We start from the raw sequence: 27,714 nt of genomic DNA on the forward strand, positions 1-27,714 counted from the left end.
ACGTGAGGACACCCGATACCCGCCATGCAGCAAGGTCGAGTCAATGCAGCATGGACGTCGATCACGTCATAAATTGCACTTCGACACGTTAATATTTTTTATGGTTGGTTCTCAAGGATTGGTTAAAATATATCCAATCATGAAATAATAACAATGAGTTTCATTTGCATATTTTTATAAAAAAATACTGTAGCCATCACTTTCAGCGGGCATACTTTATTTCATATATACTCGAGTGCAACACTGCGCCAAATCCTACGTGGTTCTCTGTACTGCCTCCCCCCGCATACATACGTACGCGTTTGGCCAATGAGAATTCGTCTGGTCGCGTCATTCGCTGGGGGCGCCTGGTTATCGCTAAATCGGCATGCGAAAAATGGCGCAACTTTTGCATGTTTACGTTAGTACAGTACATGGTTGGCAGTGCGGGTGGAGTATATACAGTCAGAGAAAGTGTAGAGTTGCTGCTAATGTGATGTATGGTTGGATAGATTCGAGTCATCGTTTGATGGAAGTGGTATTCGAACTGAATCAATGACATGCAACTAACGTTACAGCGCAGGCCGTTCGTGCCCCTGTCCAATCACAAAGCGTTGGATCATTTCTCATGCCGCCGTGCAATTTTGCGCCAGCGCGATCCAGATTTTTGAGAGCATTGCGATGACTGGTACTCCGACGACGCCAGGTTCTAGGGTCGCGGTTTGAACAATCTTTACCATTATGCTTTATTACTTTCGACATTTACTACAGCTATACCGGTACTAACGACAATGTTCAATGTACGCTTCAATAATGGATGGTTTGGTCAATCTTCTGAGAATCTTCTCCACTCATTTCTCCTAGCCACACAACACGACAAACAGTCCCACTCTTTGTCAATGCACCTACGTATGGTCAGTACCAGCCAGAATGCAACCAACGTACAAGTGCCAGGCTGCTGTGTAGGTTGGACAAGTGAGATTCCAAATCAACAAACTGGCTGGAAGGTCGAAGTCGGTGTGAGCAGCAAATGTCATGTCAAGATTCACGTATGTCGAAACATACAGGTATCGAACATAAATAGCACCTGCACTGTGCCGGCTTTCTTGGATGGAATGAATCAGACAAGATGCCAAGCTGACCAAAAGATCGTCAAAATTGAGCGATTGGTTCCGCATGCTGTTGAACCATCAATCAGAAACCACCGCAACTTCGAGCATACTACTCGATAACAATCCCTCACTGTCGGTAGTATATATTGTACATAGTGAGGTACGAAAGGGGCCAACTTTGTCGATAATTTACAACGCAATGCCCAGCGACGATTTAACCACGACACTTCAATTCCTTTGAGAGGACAAGAGACCACAAGAGTGACCTGCTAACGTTGCTTCAATGATCCAAGTACCGGTCTCTACTTGAGCTGGACCGCATGAGGCCATGAGTTGACACTGTGAAGAAATCGAATTTGGCGCGTCAGCGTTTCACATTTCGAACATCTGCGACGAAACCGCCACAACGGTTGGTCAGTCGAACATTGGTGATCCGGATATTATCCGGTTTGTCGGGTTGCTGTCGCGAAAAGTCGCGGGAATTAATATTCGTACTGCATACAAACACCCAGTACAACAACTATATTTTAATGCAAAGATTTGGTTGTTAGGCCAATATTGGCATCACAAGATCTTTTGACCTCGGAGCGCCACCGGCTCGCGAGTTATGAAGCTAAAGCGATTCCTCTTGCGCTACTACCCTCCGGGTATCATTCTCGAGTATGAGCTGCGTGATGCGACGAGAGAAATGAAGGAAATCGACCTCCTGCACCTCACAGCCGAGTACGTCCGGTGGCCACCACTACCGTAGCACCTCTGGTTACATGTCGCTCATGCTTTGCCAAACTTTGTAGGTCAGACATCGAGGTCCTCGTGAACCAAATCGTGTTTGAGGAACCTCTCATCTCCGAGTCCCGCAAGCCCCAACTTCGGCGGCTAATATACAAGCTCATTGAAAAGCTCGAAGTGAACGACAACAGCGACTTTTACCTGTTCAAGATCCTTCGCGCGCACATCCTGCCCTTGACCAACTGCGCGTTCAACAAATCAGGCGACAAGTATACTTCCATCTCTCTGCGTGGCGTCGTTGTCGACTTAGTTGAGGGTTGTGTGCCAGGTTTATCACGGGGAGCTACGATCGCACGTGCAAAGTATGGGACACGCAGAGCGGCGACGAGCTGCTGACGCTCGAAGGCCACAAGAACGTCGTGTACGCCATTGCGTTCAACAACCCCTACGGGTGAGTCCATCCGTCCGCCCTCGTCGTCCTGTCCAGTGTGAACCGAACACCATGTAGCGACAAGATCATCACTGGGTCTTTTGACAAAACGTGCAAGCTGTGGAATGCGGACACGGGGCAGCTGTACCACACGTACCGCGGCCACTCGACCGAGATCGTGTGTCTGTCATTCAATCCCCAGGGCACGGTCATCGCCACAGGGTCCATGGACAACACCGCCAAGCTATGGGACGTCGAGTCTGGCCAGGAGCTGCACACGTTGCTGGTACGATTTGATGTGGGATCATGGATGTACGGAGTGACGTTGGTGGTAACGTTAGGGCCACACGGCTGAAATCGTGAGCTTGAACTTTGACGCGCAAGGCGACAAGATCATCACCGGGTCGTTCGACCATACGGTCAAGGTGTGGGACGTCCGCAGTGGCCGGTACGACACACGATGTGGAGTATGCGATGACGTTATCGGTTATTGTTGCATTGTAGATGCATCCACACGCTGGCGGGGCACCACGGGGAGATCTCGAGCACCCAATTTAGCTACACGGGCGAGTTGTGCATCAGTGGCTCCATTGACCGCACGTGCAAGATCTGGGACGTTGCGAGCGGTCAGAACGTGCAGGTACGAACGAGATGGCGACATGTGACACGGTTGCAATGGTGTGTGTGTGTCGATTGTTTGTAGACGTTGCGCGGGCACAACGACGAAATCCTGGACGTGAGCTTCAACTCGACGGGGTCCAAGCTCGTGACGGCGTCGGCGGACGGCACATCTCGCATCTACAACACCATGACGGGGGCGTGCCAAGCCATCCTCATCGGCCACGAAGCCGAAATCTCCAAAGTCGCGTTCAACCCCCAAGGGTCCAAGGTGCTCACGGCGAGCAGCGACAAGGTGGCGCGGCTGTGGGAAGTCGAGACCGGCGACTGTTTGCAAATGCTGGAAGGCCACACGGACGAAATCTTTAGTTGCGCGTTCAACTACGAGGGCGATACAATCATCACTGGATCCAAGGACAACACGTGCCGCATCTGGAAGTGTTAGACGACGACGGATATATACATAACATGGATTGATGATTCGTTGGAATTATAAGGCGGGGGTGGTGTTGTTGGGTGTGTCGCTAGGCTGTCTAAAACTCGGCACCGGCAGGAGCATCGGGCTGGACCCATGGCAGCAGCACCATCAACAGGTCAGCTTGAGGTTCCGTGTTCAATCCGAGGTAAATGACAAGGGGCAGGAAGCCGTAGTGAACGATCGGCTTGATGAACTTGATCACCTGGTTGCTGCGCACCTTGATCTGCTTCTTCACAGGGCCGTAATGCAGTATGTTTCCCATCGTAGCGGCGGCGGTCGTTGTTGGTAAAGGGCGATTCTGCTACCCAACACCAAAGGATTGATTTGACCAATCATCAACGCGTACTCCAGATTCCCATACAACTCAGGAGTATTAAATATTGCGGTATTATTGAGTATCCGGATACCCATCTGTCGGGCTTTTCATTTGGGACGCTCTTGCTCGCATTGACATTTGTCTGGACCAAGCGTCGCCGGAACCTAACTTCGCGCATACCGTTTTAGTAGACTCGTAGGATGATATCGAATGGAAGGGAATGGTGGTGCATATGTCAGGCATAGTACACTGAGCCCCTATGACAAGCTTCGACATGCACTGCTGCAAGCAAGTGGATTGTGACCCCAATGCATGCACAAGCCATATATCGAAGTATGTGACTTCCAACTATGACAACTTGTAAAATATAGCGGTCTTTGTTAAATGTTATGAAATTGCCACACGTGTGGCTAAAAAGAAGCATCCATCGCGAGGCCAGGTGGACCACCACGACGCGGACGGCCACGACGCGGACGGGTATCCAGCAACAAAAAGGATGGGCCTTCGAGTGGAGATTGGTGCTGCCGTTCCAGATATACATGTGCACGAGGTAGGGCACCCGGGGACGCGGCACTGCTATGATAGGCACAACTTGGGGTCCCGATCCTGCCATAGGTGGCTCAACTCGGGGTCGCGCGACAACAACTGCTTGTGAGGTCACGCGGTTGGAATTGTTCCACTTTCTGTTGTGGGCTGAAAGGCCACTCCATGCAGGGTCTGTAGTCGCAAGGTGCGAGCCTGTCGCTCCGCTATGCGCAAGAGGCCCTGCTGGTCGCGCTGAGCAGGCGTCGGAGGGTCGACCAGCTTCAAGTCGGCCTTCGTGAAGCCGTAGGGCTTGGATTCGATCTGGACGCGCCGCAGCGGACGCTGCTGCATCAGGCGTCGAGCATCCGCTCTCTTCTCGGCACGGTCAGCGGCGCGAAGGCCTCGCTCCTCGTCGGAGAGGGGGGGCACGCGCTTGGACTAAGAAGATTTCATAGGGATGAGGATTAAGGATATCTTAGTAGATCCTCTGTTAATTCATTGTGCATTTTGCCCTCAACTACCTACGTTTTCTTCCACAGTGCTAGAAGTGGTAGCACTTCCTGGTTCTCTCGCCTCATGCCCCGTCAAACCGCCGTACGTAGCCAGTCTTCTGAGACGGTGGTGTGGTCGTTTGCAGAGAAAGCACATCGCCAAAGGTTTTCAAAACGTGGTCTTTGCTACCAGTTACCTGGTGATAGTCTCAGCAACAAAATCCATACACGTTCTGAGTGATCTGCTACAGTAGTGTACGCCCCGTAGCAAGACCCGCAAGCCCCAACTCGCGGCCACGAAAGACATCGGCGAATTATTCGACTATCCGGATCTGCCGGTAAGCTACGCCAAGACCTTTGCGTGTTGACCCGTCACCAACGCGTGGTTATCAACAAGTTGCGTGCCCAGAACTCCGACTCGCGCAACGCTATTCAAGAGATCACAGACATATTGTTCCACCGGAACGACCAAATCGAAGAACTGATTGAAGAAGTCCTCGACCGGAAGATCCAAGTGTACTACAAGGCCCGCAAGATCAAGACTGAAGCAAGAGTAAGATCGAAGTTCGAAGTAGAGAAATTCAATTTCACCAGAATTACAAGATGGATGAATTTTTGCACACAATGGCAGAATCTTTTCAGCGACATGAACAGCTGTTGGAAATACTTACCCGCACCCAAGCCGCTCAAGTGGAAGCGAGCGAGCGTATGGCCAATCAACACATGGAACGAACGACACGACAAACAGAGCTTATAGTTGAAGGATTAAGAATGCCCAAGTATTATGGACGAATGACGAAAGTATTAGTCTATATATCCACCAAGTTACGACATTTTCAAGGCAAAGAACGTGGATTCCCAAGAAAACGATGGGACTCAAAAGCGATGCATTGCCATGATGGTGTCAAATTTCTGTGGCCTTGCCGCAGCCTGGTACCACGAACGGCTTTCGCGCGGTGAGTCTCAAGCACCCTCATTGAACTAGAAGAAGAGCTGCGAGCCGAGTTTGAACCCGACGATTTACAAGATCGGTTGCGTGATCAGCTATACGAATTGAAGCAATCCAAGTGTGCGAGCTTGACCTAGTATGCTGCCAAGTTCCGACGAATCTGTACGCAAGTGTGCGACATGACCGAGGGCGACAAGGTGTCCTGGTTCCAACGTGGTCTGCGAACCAGTACCCGTGAGGAGTTGCAGTATCGTCGTTGTGAGACTGTGACTCTCGCGATCCAAGATGCCCTGGACTTTGAGCACTCCCACAACTCGACCCTTAACGGTGGTTACGCCAGAGACCGCGACCGCTTTCATCGCCACGATCGCCGCCCGCATCAAGGATTTCAAGATCGCCGCCTTCAGTTCAACAACCGACACCAAGGAAGTCGCCCACCGCATACGTATCCTCCACGCCAGCACCAAGATGACGAAATGGAAGTAGACAACGGCCAAGTACAACACCGTGGACAACGTCAAGTAGGCCCCTGTTACAACTGCAGACGCATGGGTCACAGAATCAGCGACTGCAGCTCTCCACCCCGGAACAATCAAGGAAGAAGCCAAGCCCAACCCCAGCGCAACAACATCTCAAGACATACCAACCGGCCTCAGCGACCCCAGCGCAATACACCAAGTCGTCAGCACAATGCCCAAGTAACCGAAGTCAACAGCAACACAGAAGACAGCGAAGATGACGTAGACGAAGTGATCCTAGGCAACAACCATGGGCCTCGTCCAGCAATACTCCGCGGAGGAGGAGTCACTTAACATCAATACCGCCGAGCAAGCAGTGCCAGCGCGTGAAAACAAGTTGATGATAGTTCACGGCGCACTCGACAGCACAAGCGTTCACATCCTGATCGACTTTGGTGCCTCGAACTTGCTTTGCCACCCAGGTTTGGCCAAGACAGTGATCCGTTCCAAGGAAGTTCAAACAGAAACAGAATGCTTCGATGGACACTGCCCTGTCATCAAGAAAGTGAAGGAAGTATCTGGCACACTTTGCTTTGGTCAATGGACGTTCCCGGATGTTATACTTACCCAGTGGGATCTCGGGAAGGACTTTGACGTCATATTGGGGAAACCCTGGTTCTTTCGTTGCAACCCTGTCATCGACTGGCGTACCCACCAAATCCTCAACGCCAACTCAAGTGAAGTCGAGCCTGCACGAATCTAAAGATGAATGATCAAAGTCACGACGAAAACAGAACCTCAGCAGAAGTTACACCCGCTCGTGGCCAGGGTCGTGGATGAATTTCGTGACGTGTTTCCCGACAAGTTACCCAACACGTTACCACTGCCGCGTGGGATTGAGTTCGATTTGATAATGAAGCCTGACGCGAGACCCCAGCACCGACCCCGTTTCGATTGTCCAAGGTGGAAGCAGGTTCTTTGGACACGTTCGTCGACGATCTGTTGCAAAAGGGCTGGATCGAGCTCTCGAACAGCGACTGTATTCAACATCTTCGGTGTTCCCAAGCGAGGTGATGATGGCCAGATGCTTTCATGCTGTGAGTGGCTTCGTACCGCCACGCCCGACACCCCTATACGATGGGTGTTGGATTACCGCCATGTCAACTCTCAGTCCATTCATTGTGCCAAAGATCCCAACATTGAAGACCTGTTTGACCGCATGCACGGATGCCGAGTCTTTACGAAGATCGACTAGTGTATGGCTACCACCAAATGCTCGTGATGCCATCAGCGCGGAAGTACACCTCCATCAAAACCCATCGTGATGTTTATGAATGGGTAGTGGCCCCAATGGGTATGGCAGGCATGCCAGGCATTTGGTCGCGCCTTATGCGTCGAAGAGCACGCTGATCATTTGCGTTCAATTTGCACTGTCCTTCGCACCGAGAAGCTATATGTGCGTCCTTCCAAGTGCTCGTTTGGTGTCGACTCTGTCAACGTTTTGGGTCACACCATTTCAAAAGATGGCCTCGACGTTGACCAGTCCAAAGTCCGTGCTATCGAAAAGTAGCCGGGGCCTCAGTCGAGAAAATACGTCATGAGTTTTGTCAGTCTTGCCAGTTCCTACCTACCGCAAGTTCATCCCCGACTTCGCGGAGCTCGTCCGTCCCCTTAGTGGATTGCTGAAGAAAGGAGCCAAGTGGCGCTGGAGCGAAGACGAGCGTCGAGCGTTTTTGACAATCAAGTTCACGTTGCAGCAAGCCCCTGTTTTGCAATTGCCTCATTACAACAAGCCATTTGTGGTTACCACCGGCGCCTCTGGTTTCTGCTGTGGTGCAGTCATTTCCCAGCTCGACGGCGACGGCAGTGATCGGCCCGTTGCTTTCATGTCCAAGCGCCTCGGTCCTCACGAACAGAATTGGCCCGCGCACGAAAAAAAACTGTACGCCATTAAGTTGGCTCTGGGCAAGTGACGCCATTACCTGCATGGCAATCGGTTCGATGTATACCCCGACAACTCCTGCTGCAAGTGGTTCATGACAACGCCGGTCCTTACGCCCAAGTTGACGCGTTGGCTTGATTTTTCTGTTGTTTCGACTTTGCCCTCCATCACCGCCCCGGCAAGTTAAATGTGGTAGCTGATGCCTTGTCTCGGCCTCCACAGGTCACCTCCACTGTGCACCAGCTCTCCATCCACGCGTGTGGTATCCACTGTGCCTCAGTCGCGGCACGCATCAATTGACTTCTTGTCCATGCCTCGACTCTCTCTACCTACACAACTCGTGACATCGCCGTCATTGTCGACTCTCCTTTTTGGGGGAGGAGTTGGAGGAGCAAAACTGAGTGCTAGTGCCTCAACGCCTAACGGTGAACCACTCGAAGCAAGTGTTCTTTAGCACCATCGAGATGGACACCAAAGCCAAGGAACGTTTTGTGAAGGCATACGCAAAGGACCCAGGGACAAAGTCGAAGAAAAGTGAAGCCTTCAAGTGGAAGGAAGGACTATGCTTTCTGCGAAGCCAAGGCCAATTTTAGAAGCTATGTGTCCCCAACGATGACGTGCTATGCACCGAGATTTTATCTCACGCGCACGAATCAAGCACTGCTGCGCACCCTGGAACTCGATACAATGTTAAGTGTAGTGCAGTGGTACTACTGGAACAGTCTTGCCGAAGACGTGAAGTTATACGTCGCGACTTGCGAAACATGCAGTCGATACAAGACGATCAGTCTGCGTGCAAATGGCAAGATGATTCCCATTCCCGCGGCGGAAGAGTGTTGGCAAACTGTTTCAGAGGATTGGATCACCGGTTTTCCCGTGTCAAAAGGCTATGATGCCATTTTGGTCGTGGTAGACAAGCTCTCCAAGCGGTCGAAGTACATCCCGACGAGATCATATGTCGACGCACCCCAAACCGCGAAGGAATTCTTCGAACATGTTGTTCGCCACCATGGAGTACCAGCAATGATCATCAGCGACTGTGGCCCCAAGTTTACAAGCACGTTTTGGAAGTCCCTCATGGAGATTATGGGTATCCGCCAAGCCATGACCAAACCGCTGGCAAAGCTCAAGCCGATAGAGCGACTGAGCGTCAGAATCGAACTCTCGAAGATGCGCTCAGATGTCAGGTGTCGTATCTAGGACAAGACTGGGTCGACCATTTGGATCGAGTATGCCATCCAAGGATTGGTCCAAGCATCAACCGGCTTGACGCCGTTCGAAGTCGACACAGGTCGCAAGTTGCGTAACCCTGCCATGAGCGGCTCCTTGCCCAAGAATGACTCTGCCAAGAATTTTGCGGAATATCGAAAGGAAGTCATTCGGATGGCTCACGAGAATTTGACGAAGGCCCAGCAACGTCAGAAGGAGTATTATGACAAGTGCCGCTCGAACGTGACCTTCAAGGAAGGCGATCATGTGTTGCTAGCGGCGCGCAACCTGCCTCAAAAGCATGCCCAGATGCTCGACAAGTCCGAGCGTCCCAAGCTGATTCCACGATTCATCGGTCCCTTTGAAAACGTCAAAACCATCAATGACAACGCCATGCGCCTCAAGTTGCCTCGTTCGATGTCATGCATGTATGCATGACGTGTTCAACGTTGATCGACTTAAGCATTACCAGCGCAACAAAGCCAAGTTTGCCTCCCGGCCTATCCCGAAAGCTACTCCTGTTGTTCTAGACGAATCCACCGGCGAAGAAATGTACATTGTCGAAAAACTGCTCAAGAAGCGCCAGTTGAGGCACAAGTTGGAATATTTGGTCAAGTGGCATGGACAGCCCGAAAGCGAAGCCACGTGGGAATTGATGAAGGACATCAAGCACGTTGTGCACTTCAAGCAACTCTTGCAGGACTTAGAGTCAAGGCGTAGCAAGACGTCAGGAGGAGAATATAGCGATGTGACAGGTGGGGGTCACGCCTTGCCACCACCTTGCCCGCACCCAGCTCCTAAGGTGCCTGGCTCATCACGCACCCTACCTTATGCTTGCCTGGAGATTAGTCTCAAGGGCATGTATAGCTTAGAATCGCTAGCCTAGTGAAGTCCCCCAATGTCTCAACCGCACCCGCATCCATTGTATTCAAAAGTACATATTAGTGTAGAAGTAGTGAGGTAGACTAAGAAGATTTCATAGGGATGAGGACTAAGGAGATCTTAGTAGATCCTCAGTTGATTCATTGTGCATTTTACCTTTAACTACCTACGCTTCCTCCCGCAGTGCTACACTGAGTCGTCCAATAGCAGGCGTAACTATGCCTGTACAGGGTTCTTGGTCAAATGATGAGTTTGCTACCCTTGTTCCTATATGGTACCCCTCTCGCGGCAACAGGGTGTCGGCACTGCCAAGCGTTGCTCGCTCGAGGGGATCCACGCGCTTGGAGTTGACTTTTGGTTTCAACCGCGCTCGAGGAGTTTGGCGGGGGGAAGCACCCACCAGCCTCGCAAAATCCACGTTAACATCGTGAAATGCGTATATTTATGTTGCTATTGACTTCGTGTTTACAATAACAGCAGCTGAGCATCCTCAGCTCGCTTTGGCGGTGGAATTTCACTCTCAAGGGATATTAGACCACTCAATGTGTGGTGCGCTCAAATACGAATTTGAATGGGGAAACTTATGTCACGTTGAGTGAAGGATTGTTACCACTGGTATCACTCGCCTCGCAATAGCGAACAGCGTATTTTCAAACAAATATGGAGGTGAGAACACCAGTTCGTTCGTTGCGATGTGTATCTTAACCAGCTAGGATGGATGGACGACATTTCCTGATGAGACATGCTCCTACTTTAATCAAGTCAAACGAGGGACATTTGAGCCACAAAGCAAATGTGACCATTCTAGGAGTAGACCGAGTAACTTACTGTTAGTAGTACCAGTAGTACTGAGGTTAATATAAGGAAAACAGCAAGTATTAATAATACATTGTACTACTATTCAAACTGAATACTAGTAACAGGAAGACTCAACGATCCGCGATGATGGCGGTACACGCGTGTAGTCACCTAAACTGGAGTCCGTTCTACTGCTGGCCAAGCTTGATTGTTTCCAGATCTATCACAGGCTTGATGGAGTGTGACTTTCAACCGTGGCGTACATAATTTTATTGTACTACATTGGTTTCCAGGTAGAAAAGTGTACGGTACAGTGTACGGTACACTATGAGTAGATTCAGTGTACCGTCCTATCCATACTGTCGTACCGTGAACACTGATGCGTAGGTGATAGGGTGGTCGCCAACTGACGTCTCGCGATGTACGATCGACCCTATCAGGCTGCTGTTCAGCATGATTCATTTTGCACACCTACCGACAGAAGAACGTATGTCAACCGATCAAGAAGCGTTTCGGAATATTAATATACGAATTTAATTTCACATAGTAAGCTGTAGTATATCCAGCATAAAAACACAAGTGTGGGACGAAGCGCCGTTTCGAAAACCTCCGTCGTTGATTGGCTACTTGCCGAGCCAAAAGACCAAGGTATTGATAATTGCACTCGTGAAGTGGACCAGTTGAACCAAAGAGGATGCGCCTTGGGGCCGCCATGTACGATATCACCGGCCCTGCCGCAGAGGCTGGCATGTTTGGGTATGCACAGATCCACCAAGCGACCACTGGTATCCACATGCGCCTTCGTTCGCGAGCGTTCGTGTTCCACGACGACAGCACTTCGGTTGCCGATGACGAGACCAAGCACTTTGCCTTCGTCAGTGTCGACACTGGGTGCATCTCCGAGTTGATCACGCAGTCTGTGATCGCGCGACTGCAAGCGCACGACGACGTGTTCCCGTCCTCGACGTTTCAGACACACAACGTCATGCTGAGCGCGACGCACACGCATTGCGCGCCAGGTGGGTTGTCCGAATACCCGCTGTATAGCATGCATCCTCCATTAAAGGGGTTTGACAAGCAGGTACGACGAAGCATCATTCCCTTCGAACACCCTTCATGAGAGTTGTAGAATTTCGAGTGCGTCGTGGCCGGCATCGTGAAGTCCATCGTGCGCGCCTACCGCAACCTCCAGCCCGGCGTGATTCGCGTCGCACGCGGCGATTGCCTGGGTGCATCCATCAACCGATCGGTCGAAGCGTACAATGCCAACCCCATCGAGGAACGGCAACAATACGCACACAACACGGACAAGGAGATGACGCTGTGGCGGCTCGACGGAACGGACGGGTTTCCTATCGGCATGATCAACTGGTACTATCCAACCCTTGCCTTGCACATACATATATTTATTTCCTCGTTTTCCTATATCTATACTTCAAGTTTCTAATCTCTGATCCGTCATTAGGTTTGCTGTGCATCCCACCAGCATGGGCAGTTGGTTTACGTTGATCACGGGTGACAACAAGGTATGTCCGTCCACACACATATATATATATATATATATTATTTGCTGTTAACTTTTCATATGTACAGGGCTACGCGTCGTACGAATTTGAGCGGGAACGGGGTACCGTCCATTTGATGGACCGGCCGCGCTGCTTTGTAGCGGCATTTGCCCAGAGCAACGAAGGCGATGTGAGCCCCAATATCTTTGGGCCCCGCACGTCCGCCAACGAGCACCACGACTTAGAGCGCATGGAGATCGTCGCCGAGGCGCAGCTGGAAACGGCGCGGCACCTGTACATGTCGGCGGCGACGGCGGCGCCCGAGGCCACGTCCGCCATCCGATGTGTGCATCAATATGTCGACTACAACTCGATAGCCCTGGGCACCAAGTGGCACGTTCACAAGGAGTGCTCGCCGTCGACGTCGTCCGGGTGCATTGGGGTATCGATGCTGAGCGGGACGCACTTCGACGGCCGCGGCGTACGGCTGATCCCGGAGGGGCTGCAGTGGGGCGCCAAATGCTGGTTCACACTCATGCCACAGACGCAGTCGATGCAGAAGGAGAAGCCCATCATCTTCCCGACGGCGTCCACGGGCATGTCGCCTTCGATCCTGCCGCTGCAGCTGGTCGTGCTCGGGCCGTCGTTGGTGCTGGCGGCGATGCCGTTTGAAACGACGACGATGGCCGGACGGCGGCTGCGGCGGTCGATTGCCGCCGCGTTGGAGCTGCCGACTGCCAACACGGTGGTGCTGGCGGGACTTGCGAATGCCTACTGCGGGTACATGACGACGCGCGAAGAGTATGCGATCCAGCGGTACGAAGGGGCGTCTACGCACTTTGGACCCAACCAACTGGTGGCCACACAGCAGCAGTTTGACGAGCTCGCGACTGCCCTCCGTTTACGAACGTTGCCGCCGTCGGCCCCCCAGCCGCACAAGGTTAGCACGTCCAACTGGCACACGCCCGTGCTCCACGACAGCGCGGGGGGCGCTAGCTGGAGGTTTGGCCAGGTCGTCGTGGACGAAGAGAGGCAGTCGTTGGGGCCAGGGGACATAGCGCAAGCTGTGTTTTGTGCTGGCCATCCCAAGAACGACCTGCGCGTTCAAAGTACATTCTTGGAGATCCAGCGGTGGCGGTCCTTTGCCGGGTGTGGGTGCGGAAGTGGCAGTGGGGGTGTGTGGGTACTGCATGCCGACGACAGCGACCCGCAGACGTTTTTCCACTGGAAACGAAGTGGGCTGTCGGCGTCGTTGGTGACGATTGTGTGGCACATTCCACCGTCGACGCCCCCGGGAAGGTACCGCATCAAGCACAATGGACACTACAAGCAGCACTGGAACAACGACGTGGTGGTGGCCTACTGCGGCGTCTCGCGGGCATTTGACGTGGACGAAGTAGCTAAGGGCTCGACGAAGCCAGTGGGCGACACGTTGGCCGAGACGCTCCAAGAGACGAATGTGCTGTATCGGGTGCCGGAGCCGACTACGGTGAGGATGGGGCATGCCGACGAGAAGGAAGAGGCGGAGATGGATTGGACGTCGCCGTCATTGAAGCGGCGCATGACGGGGGGCCGGTGGCCGTCGGGGAAGTGGAAACAGGATGGCTAAGACGAATCCAACGAGATTATTATATACAAAGAAAGGGGGTGTATTTGTGGTGGTATATATCATTTTGTTGGCTCTACGCATCGTGGACTTCGACAATCGCTTCGATTTCCACGGGGACGTTCAACGGGAGGCCGTTGGTGCCCACGGCGGAGCGGGCGCCGACGCCGTGGTCGCCAAATACCTTGGCAAACGTGTCGGACGCGCCGTTGATGACGGTGGGCTGCGCGGCGAACCCGTCGACGGCGTTGACGAACCCGGTCAACTTGACGATTTGCTTGATCTTGTTCAAGTCGCCCAACTCGTGTTGCAGGGTTGCGAGGAGCGCGAGGGCCACGACGTGCGCGGCATCGTACGCTTGCTCGGTTGTGAGGTCGACGCCGACCTTGCCGGTGATCAACGCGCCGTTGGCGGGCGTGGGGATGTGTCCGGCCGTATAGATCAAGTTGCCGACGCGGGTGAGGAGCTTATAGTTGCCCTTGGGAGGCGACACGGCGGGAAGGACGTAGCCGAGTTCAGCGAGGCGCGCAGTGTAGTCAGTCATGATCAGTCAATTCGAGAATGACCACAAGGTATACGTATCGGTGATGTGTCATCGTTCTTGTCACCAGCTACTACTAAGCGCCATTAGTACTACTGACTACTACTAGTAGATACTAGGCACAGTGAAGTATCATTGGCTAAAATATAGCCAATCGACAGGACGCTTCCCAAATCGTCGGGTTAACCGGATAATATTGAGCCAATCAAATCCTGTCATTTAGTTGACTGGTGCACAGTGCCGTTGGAGTTTTAATTCCTGTCATTTCCAATTTCGCCAGTATTGCATCACAAGGTATAGTGAATGTGAAGTGTAGTTCCGGAAGGATTTACAGTATCGCATGTCGTGTACAAGATGAACCAACCACGAAAGGATTCGAGTGATTACCAAAAAACACGGGAGTTTTGCATCGCCGCGCGATCGCGAACGATGATTTCCAAGAGATTTCTGCCTGACGAATCCTCCTTTTCCTTGTACTAGTCGTAGTAGTATATAGTCGTAACGTTAGTAGTACTAGCAGTAGGATCGGTTGTCTTATCGAAGCGGCGGCGCCGTGGGTTTGCGGACGTCGTTTGCTTTTTTGTAGTCGATTTGTCGCTCGGCATTCAACGTGTCGTGATCCAGGTCCTCCACCTACAAAACGATAGCACGTTGTTGCCGTTAAGGTCGTTTTTGTTTGTGTTATTTTTACCTCTCGCATCAAACTGTCCACTTTGCGGATGCTGCCTTTGACAAACCGGCGACTCTTCCCTTTGTCCACGCTGGTGCCTCCCTTGACCCGAGGCGACGGCGGGATCCGCGGGGACACGAGCAGCGGCAGTACGTTTTTCCTACCAACCAGTTCTATTACTGTTGTCGACATTCTATGTTCAAAGTTACCGTTCGATCACGGGCATACGAAAGCCCGCGCGATATACAAACTCGGCGTCGCCTTCGCGGTCCAACGCGTCGTCCTCCTACCATCGATTGTTCAGGCTATGACGTGGCAAGCTAGAAACCTCGTCCGGATCGGGCAGCCCCAAGGTCGTGCGGGACACGTCTTTGTGCTGCCCATCTACTAGTACCATCATCATCATACCGAGAGCTAGCTCTCTTGTTTTGCAAGAGGGTGGTTGGCTAACTACTGTACCTCCCCCAGTGCTCGTGTCAAATCGAACGGGGCGACTGCATGCGATGCAGCACACCATGCCGGGGATGGTGCCGACGGACGTCGTGGGTTCTGCCGACGGTGGGATCTGCTCGCGCATGGCCTCCATGGCGCGGGTCACGCGGCGGCGGACGTTGTCCCCGAGCTCCATCTTGATGCGCTCAATGTCCTAACGTTATGTATGTCATTCGTTGATCAATATAGAGAGGTGCACACTTTTGCTTACTTTTTTGGTCAAGTCCTGCGTCAACGCGAGCTTGGCTTCGATGTTCTGGGCGAACGCTTCCAGCAATAGCGTCGGGTTGTATGCTGGAATGATGTTGCGGGGCTGCGAGCTCGACCGTTGCACTACTTACTCTTGTATCAGAGTTGGCCAATATGAACGTACACTGTACATATATATATATATATATATATATATATATATATATATTTACCTTCGAGGGAGACAAACATCTCTGCGACTTTTTCCGTGATGCTTTCCAGCTTGGCATTGAATAGCTTGTCCGACTCGATCGCGTCTTCGACGGGTATGGCCGACAGCTGCTTGTGTTCGCTGTCGTCGCTCTTCTCCTAGTACAGCCTCATCGTTCAAGTTCTATATATATATATATATATATATAAAGAACTGCGTGAACCTTTTTAAGCTCGAGACACAGCGACGCAATCAACTCGGCCTGCACGTCTAACGTCGTCTTGATGTCGCTGTCGTCGTACACTTTGGCGGCGGTCGTGGCCCCGCCTTGGAACTTGGACGACCCAAGCACGGCGTGGATCTTGGCCAATTCAGCAAAGATTTGAAACTACCACCAATACACTAACATCAACCCAAAACATATAGAATTCCACTACGAAAAATGAGGATACTTTGAGCTTGGACATGTGACTTTCTGTGACGCGGTCGGTCATGTCTCCTCGATAGGCGTGCACATTTCGAGTGAGCCCGCGAATATCGTCTTCAAACCCGTCCAGGCGGCGACAGCATGTGAGCAGCAGCTGCTCTAGTCGCTTGACGGCGTCGCTGCCTTCCCCTAGCGCCATTGCCTGCGCCGATAAGGACATTTTCTTGTCCAAGTGCGGCGGAGGAACGACGGTCGCGGGCGGCGGCGATGGCACTACCGTCGGTTTGGTTTAGCAATGTCTGATAGACAGGAACTACTACCACTAGTAGTATATACTTCTACTAGGTCGTACTCTTTGGTTTGAGAAGGGCCACTTCGGTGATTTCTTTCGACAACATGGTCACGCGGTTGTCCGTGTCCGTGCGCAGCCGCTTTTGCCACACGTTCCACAGCTCGTCCATCTATGATTGAGATATGAGTGTCTCTAAACCGAGGGAAGTTTACAGGAAAAGACCAACGTACCTGCACCCTAGCATGATCGTACTGCTTGACTAGTCCTTCGTTGTGCTTGTCCAACGTAGCTAGCAGCGTGTGGAGGGTCTGCAGTTGCGCTTCTCGAGGCGTCAAGTCGTCGACGCCCGTTGCTGAGGCTGCTCCGTCTTGGGTTTGGAGAAACGTATGGTGGAGTTGCTGCAACATCCCGTGCAACCCGTGACTGCTGGCTTGCAGCGTGGCCACCCCCGGCAGCGCGCGGTAATATTGCCGAAGCATCGCTTGCAACTCGGCCATCTTTGGATGCTCGTGCGCATCTGCCGCCCACATCTCATGCGTTAAACAACGACATACCCGTGAGACGGGTCTAGTACTATGTGTACCTGGTTTCTCCAGCTCCTTTCGAATCGCAGGGATCGCGTGCAGCCAGTCGGTTACTTGACCCATGAGGTGCTCCTGCAGGTGCAGCTGATGGTGCAACGCGTCCTTCTTGAGCTCCAAGTCGGCGTCCAGCTGCCGCAGATTCAGCCGCGCCCGACTCTCGTCCGAGTGCTTGACCTGCTGCCGCTGCGTCTGGAGCTCCTTCACCCATCCGTCCAGCGTAGCCAGGTGCCGCCGCAGGTCGTCCGTCGCGTTCGCCTGTGTCTGCCGCATCTCGGCCAACTTGCCAAACACCATCGACAGGTCCGGCGACGCCCCGTCCGACGACCCGCCCCCCATCAAACCTTGCATCAAACTCTACATATATATGATGAATTTTCTACATAGGTACTTCACGCAGTAAAAAGAAAGCACAACTTAATGTGGCCAATCAGAAAAGAGTAATGTCAGATTGACCAATGGGAGCGAAGAGTCATCGGGGCTTCATGGGTTCGTAAATTCGTACCAAATCAATAATATATATATATATATATATATATGGATATTATTGATTTGGCACAAATTTTGGTATTATATATATATAATACTATAATACCAAGTCTTACGTGGTTGTCCTGGAACGCATCCACTTGCGCTTTTAGTTTTCGCATGTCGTCTTGCACGGTTTTGACTGCGTGCTATATACAAACAACTGTATATGACACATCAAACAGCACACCTCGTTATAAGAACATCGTACGGCGGTGGCATCCGTGGTCGCATGGTCACTTCCGTGGGCTAGATGGAGGTCGCCCAACTGTTTCGTCAGTCGTTCAATGCGATCGGAGAGCCGTTGGATGTCGTCGTCATACTTGCGCGACGGAGGTATCGCTGCTACATCAGACAAATACTCGATGTAAGTATCTATATTGCGCTTCATCACCCACAGCTATATATATATATATTTACATATATTGGAACTCGTGGGGTGGCTATATATGTGTACTTTGTATAGCGCAGACAGCCAAAAAATCACGACTGGTTACACCGGGCTCTACTCTAGAACACATTGTGTGGTTTGTACCTACCTGGTGTAGCCAAGTCCGAGGCCGGAGTTGCTTTGGTTTTCGCGGCCAAATCGTCAAATGCACCGATCATGTCGTGCCGGAACTGCCCGGCGTCCATGTTGCATTGCACGACCTGGTTGTGGATCCCGGCCACCTGGTCATGCCACGTCACTCTGTCGGCTTCAACGTCGCGCACACGCGTGGCCAGTTGCTTGAGTTGCTGGTCGAGTTGTTCGACAAGCAACTTCTGCGCAGGGTCAAACATCATGCGCATGGTGGACGAACCATCATGCTTGCCCTTTTTTTGGGTGATCATGGTCGTTTCGGTCGGCGGAACGTGCGCCGGCCGCAGCACGTCGCCAGGGCCGTACGTTGGCTCCTCGTCCATGTCGTTGCTGTCGTCGTCGTCGTCGTCGTCGTCGCCGCCACTTAACCGTAGCAACTGCTCTTGCAACGCATTGAACCGAGTGTCCTGCATCGCGGCTTGCTGGGCGATTGCGTCCTTGAGCATGTTTTGGACGTCGTTCAGGAGCGCCGCCTTCATCAACTCGAACGCGACGGTCGTCACACAGTCGCCCAGTCGAATGCCCATCTGACCCACACTCAGTTTGACGTCTTGGATGGACGCGTCTTGCTGCGCCACTCGGTCTCCCAGTTCCCCTACTATCCCCATCTTGTTTGTCAGCATTTCTTCCCGGGTGCGGGATTCTTCCGTGTTGGCTTCCACATCGTGCAAGCGTCGTTCAACACCTTCGAGCTTGGACAGCAGGTCTTCGCTCGAGATTGATGGGGCGGTCGTGTGCTTGTTCATCTGACGAGTTTACGTAAGACTTGAAAAAAGGGTAGATTCGCACCTCTTGCTGGGCGCTGTCGACTTTGTGCATCTGCTTTGCAAGTTCCTGCAGCAAAATGTCGTGGTGGTGGATGGTAGTACCCACAGCTTGCATCACATGGGTCAAGGGAGCCACAGAGAACGTCATCAAGTTTGTGCTGAGCGACGCGTTGAATTGATCCGAGTTCCAGCTCGACGCCACGGGGACGTAACTCGTCCCTTTCCGAGCTGCCCCTGCTGGTGATCCTTCAATTGGCACACCTGTTCCTGCGGCGGAGGTACTTCGCTCCGTGACTAGTGGAGGTTGCGACGGCGGCGACGCGATATCCTCGTCCATGACGCCCTTGCTATGTGGCGCGGAATTGGTTACAGTTCTGAAAATAGATCGTAAGTACACGAAATTATATTGCGTGTTCATTGGCCGCCTTGGTTCAAAATGCCGCCAATAAAAACGACGTAATTTGTCGACTGTCCAATCGCGTGGCGTTATTTAATCGCATGTGATTGGGTTGCAGAAGAGTCACAGAAGATCCATTTACTTTTCAAATTTCGCGCGCTTTCACAGAACAGCCATGCGAAGCCCTATAATACGCTCGACAACACCGTCGCGCGAAGCCAAGGACACCACGACGGACGATGTAAGTGATGCATGTACCCACCCACCCATATTATCATCTTCATACATGCATACTTGTACTGGGTAGACGAACGAGCATGCCGGGAGCGTCGAGAGATGTCATAGACGAGAAATGATGACCTCGCCGCTCTCGAAGAAAGCAAACGTTTCTTCCAATCAACATCCCATTGGCACTCCGATCGCAAAGTTTGAGATATGGAACGAGTCTGAAGATGAGTCAGACGATGAGGCGACTTCAACAAGACCACAACCATTGGAGGACACTTTGTCCAAAGTGCCAAGTCACGATATTCACGCCGTGAACTCCACTTTCTACTCCCATCATTCCAAGTTTGACATCATTGATTGCATTGGTTGCATTGCCCATAAGCTTGGGTATTTGTGCAAGAAACTACCTAACAAAGCAGTGAGTCCCATGCGATGTATTTGGACGCTTGGACTAACTACCTACTTTTCAGGCGCTCGTGACCGGGCTGCTCTGCGCAGAAGAAGTATCCTTCGTGGTTTCGCTTCAAGTATGCTGCACAAAGCGAGGCATGATACGAATCGACTTTAACCGGATTGAGGTATGACTTGTCATGTGATCAAAAGTAAATTGTCGTCCAGGGAGACGAAATGAACTTCGTCCGCATGTGCGACATCTTTGAGAATATGGCCACAGTACTCGAGGGTGATATAGCGTAAGTAGCATTCCCGAATACTTGTAAAATGACCTCCTTCGTCGTTGCAGCGGGCCAAAACACCCCGATTCGTGGCTCGCTGTCGACGGCGCACCTCAGTTAAATCCTTGTCCCCCATTTTACCCCGACCAATTCGTGTCCTTGTGCAACGAATTCCTGGACGAAAGTGGATGGACCGACTCGATATACGTCGCAGCCTCCATCAAAGGCGCCTGTTTGCCCCCGCCCAACCGTGCGAAAATGGTCGCATTGCCTGTGGTGCACGGTGTCCTGCAATGCACAGTCTGCAAAATGATACTCAGCTCGTCGTACGAAATCTCACGGTATGGCGTCTTTGTGCTCAGCCTGTTCAACAAAGCCGACGCACTCGCATTCAAGTAAGTGTCAGCGTACCACCAAAGCCTAACTCATGGTTGCAGATTCGACAAAACTGTTTCCGATACCATCCACGACATGCAGGCGACGGATGCCATTCCACGAATGCGGGATATTGCGCGAATTGCCGGCAACATCATGGTTCCTTTACCAGCAGCAATGGAATAGATACGCCCAGTTTGGTGACCTGGATCATATCCTGCGTAGCGTTAGCATTCTTGTCGTCGTTAGGATTTATATGGCGACGGCAAGATCATGGAGGTAATTTGGGACGAAGTAGCACCCGCTCAAGTTGAGTTGGGGCATCTTTGACATCCCAAACGCATGATGTTGGCCGAATTACGTGTCATGTTATTGTATTTCAAGGGCTATTCTGTAGTTTGGGGACTCGTGAGTTTTTTCCTCGCGCGCTTCGTTGGTGATGCTGTGGGCGACATGCTGTTGAGCAGCGGCAGTAGGCTCTTGCCCAAGTTGTGTCGTCTAAATTGTGCATCTCTCTCATGAATCAAAGTGGCTTCATACACAGATCGTCGTACTTGTCGTTTGAAGGCATGCGAAACCCCGCGCGGTACACGTGATACTCGTCGCCTGGCTCGTCAATGGGCACGTCCTACCTCATCATGCACATGACATTTTCGACACCAGAAAGCCATTGTGTGTGGCTGGTGCGTACCAACGCCGGGTCGTGCGGCACCTTGATCATGGGCTCGGCTGGCAGTCGATCGTGAATCGTATCTACAACCACATCATGTTCACCAAGCGTTGCTGCAACGAAGAAGACCTTGGATGTTCGTTTCCAGCTTGACAGGGCGACTGCATGCGATGCACACCACGGGCTTGCTTCCTCCTAATCATCCCGTCACAACATTGAATTCAATCAATGTCAAGATTCCAAGAGGGCGATGGACGGATGGGTTGTACCCGCCGTGGTGCCGTCGCCAGCATCGACCGGACCAAATTGCATGGACTCTAGCGCCTTGGCCACGCGCTGCCGCACCAAATCGTTGAGTTCGTCCTTGATGTCGTGGATTTGCTACGACCAACACATGCACATATCAGTCCAACAATGCGCATCGGCCTTGCAAGCACATCAAATCGGAAATACCTTGCGGTTGAGCGATTGGGATTCCGCCAGTTTGGCCTCGATGTTTTGCGCAAAACTGTCGAGCATTTGCGCCGGGTTGTACGTGGGGATGGCGTGGCGGGGCTGCGCGTTGGACCGGTTCACTACTTACACCACAACACGTCATCATGTTGGCCTCTCAGTACGATTGGACAGACGTTCGAGACTCAAAAACAGCTCGGCGACTTTTTCCGTGATCGCTTCCAGCTTGGCGTTGAACGGGTCGTTGTCGTTGCTAAGTCTCGACAGAGAATGCCTTGCGCCGCCCGCGGCGGCGGCGGCGTCGTCGGTGGCTTTGTCCGCCAAGGACTTCATAAACCACAAAGGTCAGTTGTGGTGTAACGACCAACGATATGTACGTATATAGGCACCTGTTTGAGGTCGTTGCACAAGCTGGCAATCAGCTCGGCTTGGTCATCTAACGACGATTTGATCTCCGAGTCGTCGAGCACTTGCGCGGCTGGCACGGGGGCTCCTCCTTGGAACCGCGCCGATCCCAACACGGCATGGATCTTGGCCAATTCGGAAAACACTTGAAACTACGAGGCTTTGAGCATGCTGCAGTTACAATCATGTTCAGGGGTACCTTTAGCTTGGAGAGGTTGCCGGCCGTGACCTTGTCGTTCATGTCGTGCTTGTACGCCATGAGGTTCTTGCTCACGGCGCGGAGGGTGTCTTCGATGTCGTTCAGTCGGCGATTCGTCGACACGAGCTTCGTCTCGAGCACTTTCGAGTCGGCGTCCGACATGCCCCCTTGATTCGATTTTGCTACCCATTATCATCATCCTCCTCCTTCATAGTACACCACGTTGATAACATAACGTCAGCCTACCAACGTGGTTGGTCGTCGAAGGCTGGCGAGTTGGCCCGTGCTTGATCAATTCCCGCAATTCCTTGGACAGGATGGTGATCTTGCCCAGCATGTCCATGTGCATTTTCGCATTCCATGCATGCCACAACTCGTCCAGCTAGCATATTCCATCGTTAAAACACTGAACCAAATCATCATCAACAATCAATCGTCATACTTGGGTCCGACTGTGCCCTTGCTGTTTGATCATGTCGTTGTTGTGTTGTTCTAAACTCGACAGCATCTGATGTGTTTCATTCACCGTGTCGGCCAGTCCCCGCGCCTCCTGCATGCAATATTATATATATACATAGATTGGCTCAAACGCGTCTATATATATATCGACGTGGCTTTCGTACCTCGGGTGCTAGATGATTTACGTCGATGGCATGGGCAATGCGCTGCAACGCCTCGTGGGACAACGGCGGTAGCGCCAGCACCTGCGCGATCTGGGGGCCCATGTGGTGAAACACTTGAAACAGGTTTTGAATCTCAGCGCCTTTCTCTCCCTTGTCCACGTCCTGCCGCAGCTCCGCCACGCGCTGCATCAGGTCCAAGAGCGTCGTAAGCACTCGCTCCTGCACGTGGAGCCCCCGCTGCACCGCGTCCTTTTGATAGTTCACTTGCGCCTCCAACTGCCGCGCCATCAGCTTGGCCACAGAGGCATCGCGGTCGTCGCGGCTGTTGAGGGCGCTGTCGTGGGTGCCCACTTTGCTATTCAACACGTCCACATTGCTGATTAAACCGTCCAATCCGTCTTGGTGGATTGTCTGCCGCTCGACAAGGGCGTCCAAGTTGGCTTGGAGCGTCGCGGTGGCGTCCGTCTGCGCTTGTCGCATTTCCGCGAGCTTGGCAAACACCATCGACAGATCTGGCGCTCCCCCAGTCGTGCTTTGAAACCCTTGCATCAATGCCTACCATGTCAACAATTGCTCCATGTCATATCGGAATGGAACGAGAATACATTTCGTTATAAATACATTAATATATATATATATATTGTACTACCTGATTGTCCACAAGCGATTGCAAATCGGCGGCCACTTTGGCAACGTCGGCTTTGACTTTTTGCACCGATGTCTATACATCATGTCATCAGCAAACGATGGACATGAAAAGTGCTAACGTACTTTGTGCGTGTCCATGAGCGACGTGTGCACAACGTCGGCGGCGGCCAAATCTCGAAGGTGCTTGTCCACACTATTTAAGTGTTTGTCCAGATCCCGTTGCCGCGCCGACCTCTGCGCTTGCAAGTCGCGGACGTCCTTGTTGAGACCATCGAGAACGGTCGCTTGGCGGGTCACTTCCATCTCCATCACGCCGTTGTGTGGGGATGCCACGTCATCTGCAACACATGGTCACCAAATACCATCAGAATATGCTTCAACATACCGATCGCAATGGTAGGGAACGACGACGACCCGACCAGCGGTGTCACTTCGCTAGGGTCACTGATGTTAACAATACCACCCGTCGCCAACCGCTCGGCCAACTAAACACAAATAAGCCATGATTTATCCATTGAGCGGTATATCCAGGGGACGTACCCGTCTGGTGTCGGCCTGCACCTGATCGACGATTTCCTGGAGAGCCTCGTATTGCTGGCGTAAGGCTTCGAGCATCTGCTCCTCCTGGTCCAATCGTTGGTGAATATTGGCTACGCCATCCATCGCATTCGACTTGTGAGCTGCCTCCGCATTAGACTTTGACGGCAAATCCGGCGCGTCGGCTTGTAATCCGGACGGGTGGCTCTGTGCTCGATGGAGGGGGGGCAGGGGGGTCATGGAGTGCTGCTTCCCCTCTCCTTGTCGCCCTCCGATCGAGTTATTGTCGTGGCTGTTCAAGATGTCTTGAATGCGCTGGCGCTCCGAGTCGAACTCGGACTGCATGTACTGTTGCATGGCGTTCAGCTGCGCCTGCATCGATTGCTCCATCTCGTTCTTCCAATGTGGTTCGTCTTTCGTTGCTTCCTGTTGGCGCCCGAGCCGCACCTCGAGCTCGTCCAGGCGCTTCGCCAGATCCGCCACGGCACCTTCGTCCGGTCGACGGCTGCTGCTGCTGCCGCCTCCATCGTCGCTCATAGCGGCGCTGCTGCGAAGGGCCTCCACTTGCTGCGCGGTGCCTTGGATGGCGGCGTCCGCGGCGGCGGTCTTGGCTTCCAGCGGATGGATGAGAGCCAACAAGTCGGCGCGCAGGCTTTGAATGGCGTCTTGCATGTGATTCTCCAGCTCGTCGGCTTGATCGCGTACAACCTGGTTCGTCTAATAACATCAACAGGTTTGAACTTGATGGAACAGTAGCATCGAGAACTATGAGTAATACTTGAGCGAGGTGGTCCGCGTTCTCGACAGACTGCACGAGCAAATGCTGAAGCGTGTCGTCATGCTTGTGGAGCGTTGTGCCTGTGCAATGTGTATATATATGAGGTAGGTCGCTTCGAAAACCTGAGATTTCCAGTAGAATGGCGTACCCAAGACCTCTATGACTTTGGCCAGAGGACCTACGGACACGGCCAACGAGTACGACAGTAGCTCTGACTGCATCATGCACGTAAACTGGTTGTTGTCCCAAGCGGGAGGAGACATCCCGTCCTTCTTGGGGACGGGGTCAGGGGCTGCTTCTGCTGGGTTGGCATGTTCGTTTCGCAATCTCGCGGACATCGCCGCCGAGTCGCCGTCGCCGGGTACCACCTCCATCGTCGTATATTTTTAGGCTGCAGCAGTTGCGAAAGTAGTGTAACTGGTGACGGTTTTATCACACTATTTAGACCCCAATACTGTACAAGTCGACGTCCTTTGTCAACCTGTTCCTCATGTTGTCGTAGTATGTATACATACTCGAGTCATCAAGTGTACCAGCGCCCGACATGACACACGCCCCGCCCTCACTTTACCGCCAAGTACGGCGTTTCGCTCGGGCATCGTGGGCGATGTGCCACCAGCCACCCCGTATCGCATGTAGCCTTGTGTGTATAGCTTCATGGAGCGCCATCCTTGTCGTCCTTCCAACACGCCATGCTACCCTCGCCACGACGTGGCATCGCAATGCGACCTTTCAGAAGATGATTGCTCTGTACCGTAATATAGACCGCACGGTGACCTACTTTAACGCAAGACTGGCTCCACCAATGAAATCACAGGACATGGCTCTGTCGTCGGCCACATTCGAATTTGGCGGCGATGGTGGACGTGGACAACATGCAGGCGGCGCTGGAGCGAGAGATGGAGATCATCCAGCACAAGCTCGATATCTCGTCTCTCCTATACGACGACAACCGCGAGGGCAGTGACGCAGACGAGGACCTTCTTGCGGATGTTGGGTTCATGTACGACGACTGCCTCGAGAAGGTCACGTGCGAGTTCACGTACGGCGTCACGTCGGACACCGACCCGACTCCGCGCGTGAGTGTGTTCCTCAGTTACGTGCAGGACGACCCTGGTTTCGTTCAATCGGGCCACTACGTGTGGCCTGCCGCCCCCGCCTTGTGCGAGTACATGGTTGCGCATTTCAAGGAACTTCCTCGCGGCAATATCGTCGAGCTTGGTGCCGGTTGTGGCCTTGCCGGTCTTGTGTTTGCGCAGCTGGACCCGTCCTCGACCATCATCTTCACAGACCATGACCCGGGCGTCCTCAAGACGATCGAGCACAACGTGACGAAGCAATCCCATCGACCTAAGCAGGCCCGATGCCACACCCAGAGCCTTCGGTGGGGTCCCCAAGGCGCGAATGAGGTCGACTCCATCGATGCGCTGCAAGGAGGCACGAAAACAGACTTGATTGTCGGCACAGATGTGATTTATGCGCGGGAAATCGTGGCGCTGTTGTTCTGGACCGTAGACCGCCTGCTCACGTCGTCCAGCGAAGGCCAGTTCCTCATGTGCTCGAGCTTCTCATACGACGAAGACACGGAGAAGGAGATCGACGCCGCGTGCAGCAAGTACGGCTTGGTGCGCACCATCGTTACCGACACGCTGGGCACCAAGGGCACCCGAATCCAGTTGTTCGTTCGTCGAGACCACGAGGAGTAAACGATGTCAACGAATGCATATATTTTATTCTATCTCTCGGACGCAAACGCATACAATTTGTGCTTTTGCATGTACGCCAAGACGGGTGGGAGCACGAGTGCGGCGGCGGCGTCGCGGGACTGCCGCGCTTTGGTCGAAGACGAGTCATCCAACGACGGCACGGACGAAATCGTCACGGACGGATGGGACGAAGTGTCCAAGACGACACCGTCCCGAGGGAGCACGACAAGATGAACCATGTCCAACAGGGCCAAACCGCCTTTCCACTTGCCTTGTACGAGGTCCATGTACGTGTCTGCACCGAGGAGCCACGAGAACTGCACGTCCGGGTTGGCCGCTTGGAGGTTGGCGATAATGTCGACGGTACCAATGCGAATGGAAGATGGTTCTGCATCGGGCGGAAGGGACGTCAATGCTTGCATCCACACATCTTTCTCCGTCTCGACGATGCGCACGCGATCGCCGTGGGGAATGGCCTGACGCGCCAATTCCAACATCGCCACGCGATGCTCAAAGGATTCCAGGTGCCGCTTGCTGGAGTAGATGTGTTGGTAGACAGGAAGTACCCAAACTTCATCATATTCCTGCGCAAAATGCTCGATGCAGCCCATGTGTCCGCCCATGCCGCACGGCGGGTTGGCCGACGTCCCAAACACGAGGACTCGCCGCATGTCCAAAGTCGAAATGGCGTGCGATTATCCGGATACGCGGGG

General features: G+C 52.8%; 9 protein-coding genes across 12 annotated transcripts; 4 read left to right on the forward strand and 5 right to left on the reverse strand.

Annotated features, from left to right (window-relative positions):
- Positions 1 to 1,635: 1,635 nt before the first annotated feature.
- H257_10769 (hypothetical protein) lies at positions 1,636 to 3,663 on the forward strand. The gene is made up of 7 exons (XM_009837421.1): positions 1,636 to 1,814; positions 1,886 to 2,089; positions 2,149 to 2,271; positions 2,329 to 2,536; positions 2,592 to 2,698; positions 2,755 to 2,890; positions 2,954 to 3,663. Exons 1-7 carry the CDS (start codon positions 1,699 to 1,701, stop codon positions 3,311 to 3,313), a joined length of 1,254 nt encoding a protein of 417 aa, XP_009835723.1. The 5' UTR covers positions 1,636 to 1,698; the 3' UTR covers positions 3,314 to 3,663.
- Positions 3,323 to 4,538, reverse strand: H257_10770 (hypothetical protein; the record flags this gene model as incomplete). Its single annotated transcript, XM_009837422.1, has 3 exons — positions 3,323 to 3,647; positions 4,108 to 4,268; positions 4,343 to 4,538. The coding sequence occupies 3 exons, from the start codon at positions 4,536 to 4,538 to the stop codon at positions 3,402 to 3,404; spliced, it is 603 nt and encodes a 200-aa protein (XP_009835724.1). The 3' UTR covers positions 3,323 to 3,401.
- A 7,049-nt stretch (positions 4,539 to 11,587) lies between these two features.
- H257_10771 (hypothetical protein) lies at positions 11,588 to 14,088 on the forward strand. Its single transcript, XM_009837423.1, has 4 exons — positions 11,588 to 11,997; positions 12,046 to 12,287; positions 12,382 to 12,442; positions 12,510 to 14,088. Exons 1-4 carry the CDS (start codon positions 11,611 to 11,613, stop codon positions 14,028 to 14,030), a joined length of 2,211 nt encoding a protein of 736 aa, XP_009835725.1. The 5' UTR covers positions 11,588 to 11,610; the 3' UTR covers positions 14,031 to 14,088.
- Positions 14,065 to 14,612, reverse strand: H257_10772 (hypothetical protein). Its single transcript, XM_009837424.1, has one exon. The coding sequence runs from the start codon at positions 14,569 to 14,571 to the stop codon at positions 14,104 to 14,106; it is 468 nt and encodes a 155-aa protein (XP_009835726.1). The 5' UTR covers positions 14,572 to 14,612; the 3' UTR covers positions 14,065 to 14,103.
- Positions 14,613 to 14,935: 323 nt separating this feature from the next.
- H257_10773 (hypothetical protein) lies at positions 14,936 to 19,673 on the reverse strand. 3 transcript variants are annotated; one of them, XM_009837425.1, is made up of 16 exons: positions 19,331 to 19,673; positions 18,498 to 19,287; positions 18,170 to 18,300; positions 18,036 to 18,107; positions 17,433 to 17,787; positions 17,080 to 17,366; positions 16,910 to 17,018; positions 16,583 to 16,830; positions 16,354 to 16,518; positions 16,153 to 16,288; positions 15,942 to 16,063; positions 15,698 to 15,884; positions 15,567 to 15,622; positions 15,448 to 15,524; positions 15,260 to 15,398; positions 14,936 to 15,201 (listed from the first exon to the last, which is right to left on the reverse strand). In XM_009837425.1, exons 1-16 carry the CDS (start codon positions 19,643 to 19,645, stop codon positions 15,103 to 15,105), a joined length of 3,288 nt encoding a protein of 1,095 aa, XP_009835727.1. In that variant the 5' UTR covers positions 19,646 to 19,673; the 3' UTR covers positions 14,936 to 15,102. The 3 variants fall into 3 exon arrangements, with proteins under 3 accessions (XP_009835727.1, XP_009835729.1, XP_009835728.1); XM_009837427.1 differs by having other exon boundaries at positions 15,260 to 15,524; positions 19,331 to 19,645; XM_009837426.1 differs by having other exon boundaries at positions 14,936 to 15,524; positions 19,331 to 19,645.
- Positions 19,674 to 20,560: 887 nt separating this feature from the next.
- Positions 20,561 to 21,168, forward strand: H257_10774 (hypothetical protein; the record flags this gene model as incomplete). The annotated part of the gene is made up of 3 exons (XM_009837428.1): positions 20,561 to 20,625; positions 20,676 to 21,002; positions 21,045 to 21,168. 3 exons carry the CDS (start codon positions 20,561 to 20,563, stop codon positions 21,166 to 21,168), a joined length of 516 nt encoding a protein of 171 aa, XP_009835730.1.
- A 160-nt stretch (positions 21,169 to 21,328) lies between these two features.
- On the reverse strand, positions 21,329 to 25,690 carry H257_10775. Of its 2 annotated transcripts, XM_009837429.1 has the most exons (18): positions 25,444 to 25,690; positions 25,296 to 25,375; positions 24,521 to 25,234; positions 24,366 to 24,465; positions 24,104 to 24,318; positions 23,982 to 24,053; positions 23,333 to 23,887; positions 23,152 to 23,259; positions 22,956 to 23,091; positions 22,710 to 22,891; positions 22,495 to 22,662; positions 22,282 to 22,432; positions 22,106 to 22,227; positions 21,922 to 22,033; positions 21,782 to 21,847; positions 21,674 to 21,735; positions 21,537 to 21,610; positions 21,329 to 21,480 (listed from the first exon to the last, which is right to left on the reverse strand). In XM_009837429.1, exons 1-18 carry the CDS (start codon positions 25,667 to 25,669, stop codon positions 21,369 to 21,371), a joined length of 3,255 nt encoding a protein of 1,084 aa, XP_009835731.1. In that variant the 5' UTR covers positions 25,670 to 25,690; the 3' UTR covers positions 21,329 to 21,368. The 2 variants fall into 2 exon arrangements, with proteins under 2 accessions (XP_009835731.1, XP_009835732.1); XM_009837430.1 differs by lacking the exons at positions 21,329 to 21,480; positions 21,537 to 21,610; positions 21,674 to 21,735 and having other exon boundaries at positions 21,745 to 21,847.
- Positions 25,678 to 27,673, forward strand: H257_10776 (hypothetical protein). The gene has a single exon (XM_009837431.1). It carries the CDS (start codon positions 26,153 to 26,155, stop codon positions 26,999 to 27,001), a length of 849 nt encoding a protein of 282 aa, XP_009835733.1. The 5' UTR covers positions 25,678 to 26,152; the 3' UTR covers positions 27,002 to 27,673.
- On the reverse strand, positions 26,133 to 27,673 carry H257_10777 (nicotinate (nicotinamide) nucleotide adenylyltransferase; the record flags this gene model as incomplete). Its single annotated transcript, XM_009837432.1, has 1 exon — positions 26,133 to 27,673. A coding segment is annotated over one exon (643 nt), but the record flags the coding sequence as incomplete, so codon positions are not given.
- Positions 27,674 to 27,714: the final 41 nt, after the last annotated feature.

Source organism: Aphanomyces astaci (assembly GCF_000520075.1).
Source record: "Aphanomyces astaci strain APO3 unplaced genomic scaffold supercont1.30, whole genome shotgun sequence".
In the NCBI taxonomy this organism is placed as follows: domain Eukaryota; phylum Oomycota; class Saprolegniomycetes; order Saprolegniales; family Verrucalvaceae; genus Aphanomyces; species Aphanomyces astaci.

What these genes read in the sequence shown, in the direction of transcription:
- H257_10775 (XM_009837429.1), bottom strand. Translation starts at nt 25,669, where the DNA reads ATGGAGGTGGTACCCGGCGACGGCGACTCGGCGGCGATGTCCGCGAGA. An exon ending in CAAAGTCATAGAGGTCTTGG is followed by an intron (nt 25,376 to 25,443) that starts GTACGCCATTCT and finishes CACATTGCACAG; the next exon opens with GCACAACGCTCCACAAGCAT. An exon ending in ACGCGGACCACCTCGCTCAA is followed by an intron (nt 25,235 to 25,295) that starts GTATTACTCATA and finishes TGATGTTATTAG; the next exon opens with ACGAACCAGGTTGTACGCGA.
- H257_10772 (XM_009837424.1), bottom strand. Translation starts at nt 14,571, where the DNA reads ATGACTGACTACACTGCGCGCCTCGCTGAACTCGGCTACGTCCTTCCC.
- H257_10769 (XM_009837421.1), top strand. Translation starts at nt 1,699, where the DNA reads ATGAAGCTAAAGCGATTCCTCTTGCGCTACTACCCTCCGGGTATCATT. An exon ending in TTCAACAAATCAGGCGACAA is followed by an intron (nt 2,090 to 2,148) that starts GTATACTTCCAT and finishes GTTGTGTGCCAG; the next exon opens with GTTTATCACGGGGAGCTACG. An exon ending in GCGTTCAACAACCCCTACGG is followed by an intron (nt 2,272 to 2,328) that starts GTGAGTCCATCC and finishes AACACCATGTAG; the next exon opens with CGACAAGATCATCACTGGGT.
- H257_10773 (XM_009837425.1), bottom strand. Translation starts at nt 19,645, where the DNA reads ATGGACGAGGATATCGCGTCGCCGCCGTCGCAACCTCCACTAGTCACG. An exon ending in TGTGTCTCGAGCTTAAAAAG is followed by an intron (nt 16,289 to 16,353) that starts GTTCACGCAGTT and finishes AGGCTGTACTAG; the next exon opens with GAGAAGAGCGACGACAGCGA. An exon ending in GGCTGCCCGATCCGGACGAG is followed by an intron (nt 15,525 to 15,566) that starts GTTTCTAGCTTG and finishes AATCGATGGTAG; the next exon opens with GAGGACGACGCGTTGGACCG.
- H257_10776 (XM_009837431.1), top strand. Translation starts at nt 26,153, where the DNA reads ATGGTGGACGTGGACAACATGCAGGCGGCGCTGGAGCGAGAGATGGAG.
- H257_10771 (XM_009837423.1), top strand. Translation starts at nt 11,611, where the DNA reads ATGCGCCTTGGGGCCGCCATGTACGATATCACCGGCCCTGCCGCAGAG. An exon ending in TAAAGGGGTTTGACAAGCAG is followed by an intron (nt 11,998 to 12,045) that starts GTACGACGAAGC and finishes TGAGAGTTGTAG; the next exon opens with AATTTCGAGTGCGTCGTGGC. An exon ending in TGATCACGGGTGACAACAAG is followed by an intron (nt 12,443 to 12,509) that starts GTATGTCCGTCC and finishes TCATATGTACAG; the next exon opens with GGCTACGCGTCGTACGAATT.